We start from the raw sequence: 2,127 nt of genomic DNA, 5'->3' as shown, positions 1-2,127 counted from the left end.
GGGCGGCGAGCCGGGCAGGGTGCTGGGGCTCCCGCGCCGCTCAGCCCCGGCTCCCCGCAGTGGCAGGTGCAGTTCGACTGCTTCCCCGTGGAGAGCGGGCAGCAGGTCCTCGTCTCCCTTCGCACCATCCCCGACCGGGGCTTGGCCCTCAGCCGGAGCCACCTGATTGCCGCCGAGCCACCGGGTGAGCAGGGCCCGGGGGCCCCCGTGCCCCAACCCCAGGCTGGGGCGCCGTGAGGTGGGACGCTGGAGCCGGGCTGAGCCGCGTGTGCTCCGCAGGGCCCGTCTTCACCCACACCTTGGTGCCCGAGGCGCGGGCCATCGAGGTGTCCGTGCCCCGCGGCCCTGCCCTCATGGTGCGGCTGTGCCACCAGCTGGCCCTGGAGTGCGAGGAGCTGCCCAGGCCCTTCCACCAGCAGGTACCGGCTCCCGCTGCCCCCAGCCTCCCTTCTGCGTGCGTGCGGGGCCTGGCCGGGCTGATCCGGGGGGTCTCCGCGCTGCCGGCGAGCTCACGCCGCCTCCGGGCCCTGCAGGTGCTGGTGCCGGGGGGCCAATGCGTCTTGCTGCCGTACGAGTTCCTGGTGCCCTGCCTGTGCATTGAGGTGCGTCGCCGTCCCCGTGTCGCTGGTGGGGGGGGGGGGTCTCTGCAGCTCCATGGCCCTCCAGGGAGGGGGCTCGGGCCCACAGCGGGGGCGCAGGCGGCTCTGACTGCTCCGCCTGCTCCCCCAGGCCTCCTACCCGCATCGCGACAGCCTGCGCAGCAAGAGGTGCCCCTTCCAGGAGCAGCCGGCGGCTTGTGAGTGGCAGCAGGCATGAAACGGGGGGGTTCCACCAGGGACGTGTCTCGTCCCGTCCAATCCAACCCCGGCTGACCCTGTGCCCCGCAGACGGCCCCGAGCTGTGGTCCTCGGTGCGCTTCCACGACTACAGCGCCAGCGGCAAGGACCAGATGGCGATGGTGCTGAGYGCCAGCTGCCCCCTGCGCCCCCGGGCCACGCTGTGCTGGAGGGAGGCGGCCGCCAGCGCTGCGCCCTGCCACGACATCCCCAACTCCACGGCCAGCGAGGAGGAGCAGGTGAGGGGCCCCGGCGCCCAGGGCTGTCCCCGCTGGGGCCCTGCCACCTCTGACCCTCTGCCCCTGCCAGGCCTACACCCTGGACGAGGTGGACGTGCACCCCCAGCTCTGCTTCAGGGTAAGTCGGACCCCAAGGTAAGCGGAGGCAGGGGGTGACGGCAGCTCGCGCAGCCTCTCCGGTGACCTGCCGTCTCCCCCCAGTTCTCCTACGGGAACAGCAGCCACGTGGAGTGCCCCCACCGCCCAGGTGAGCCCCTCTCCCCCTCCCCGGCTGTGTGCCCCGGTGCCCCTCATCCTGGCGGAGGGGACCACGCTGCGCCGTGCTGGCCGCGAGCCCTCTCCCCGCCTGTCGCTGCAGAGACCGCCTGGAACGTGTCGGCGAGCGTGCAGGGGCCGCAGCTGCGCCTGCGCATCACCTCCAGCGTCCCGGCAGCCTTCAGCGCGGCCCTGTGCCAGCCCCGGGGCGGGCAGTGCGAGCCCGAGTCCCCCGTCTACACGGTCACGCGGGTGAGCGCGGCGCGGCGCGGGGAAGGGGCGCGCGGGGGGAGCAGGGGCCCGGGCTGCGGGCGGCCAACGCGGCCTCGTGCTTTTGCAGGCGGAGGGCTCTGCCCCCGGGGAGCTGGCGCTGCTGCTGCCGATGCAGATCCTGGGCAGCTGCGTGCTGGTAAGGTCCCCGCGAGCCCCGCTGCGGTGGGGCACCCGCGGCACTGGCCGGGGGCCCCCGGTGCCCCCCACCCACCCCGCTCCTTCCCCAGGTGTGGCGCTCGGACGTGCGCTTTGCCCAGAAGCAGCTCCTCTGCCCGGATGGTGAGCGCAAGCCTGGGGACTGCGGGGACGGCGGTGGCGGCGGGGGGCAGGCGGCCCCTCCTCACCGCCCCTCTCCCAGTCTCTCGCAGGCACTTCGGGCTGCTGGGGCTGGCGCTGGCCCTGGGGCTGGTGGTCGCCGTCCTGCTCCTGAGCTGCTGCAGCACCTGGAGGCCGGCTGCCGGTGAGGGCCGCGGGGGGACCCCGGGCCGTGGGGGTCCCGGGGCCGGCGGCGTCCGGCAGCGGCG

At 74.9% G+C, this 2,127-nt stretch overlaps 1 protein-coding gene across 1 annotated transcript in view; it reads left to right on the top strand.

Annotated features, from left to right (window-relative positions):
* Nucleotides 1–2,127, top strand: part of IL17RE (interleukin 17 receptor E) — a 4,470-nt gene that overhangs the window by 1,360 nt on the left and 983 nt on the right. The window contains exons 2-12 of the mRNA XM_026088060.1: nucleotides 61–184; nucleotides 280–419; nucleotides 534–602; nucleotides 730–796; nucleotides 888–1,075; nucleotides 1,146–1,193; nucleotides 1,277–1,322; nucleotides 1,434–1,582; nucleotides 1,671–1,739; nucleotides 1,831–1,882; nucleotides 1,962–2,063. Of these exons, the coding sequence (XP_025943845.1) occupies nucleotides 61–184; nucleotides 280–419; nucleotides 534–602; nucleotides 730–796; nucleotides 888–1,075; nucleotides 1,146–1,193; nucleotides 1,277–1,322; nucleotides 1,434–1,582; nucleotides 1,671–1,739; nucleotides 1,831–1,882; nucleotides 1,962–2,063 (1,054 nt within the window). The remainder of the gene's footprint in view (nucleotides 1–60; nucleotides 185–279; nucleotides 420–533; nucleotides 603–729; nucleotides 797–887; nucleotides 1,076–1,145; nucleotides 1,194–1,276; nucleotides 1,323–1,433; nucleotides 1,583–1,670; nucleotides 1,740–1,830; nucleotides 1,883–1,961; nucleotides 2,064–2,127) is intronic.

This window comes from Apteryx rowi, unplaced genomic scaffold (assembly GCF_003343035.1).
Source record: "Apteryx rowi isolate R43461 unplaced genomic scaffold, aptRow1 scaffold_75, whole genome shotgun sequence".
Classification (NCBI taxonomy): domain Eukaryota; kingdom Metazoa; phylum Chordata; class Aves; order Apterygiformes; family Apterygidae; genus Apteryx; species Apteryx rowi.
Note: the sequence above shows the minus strand (reverse complement) of the source record. Positions and strands in the feature narration are given on the sequence as shown.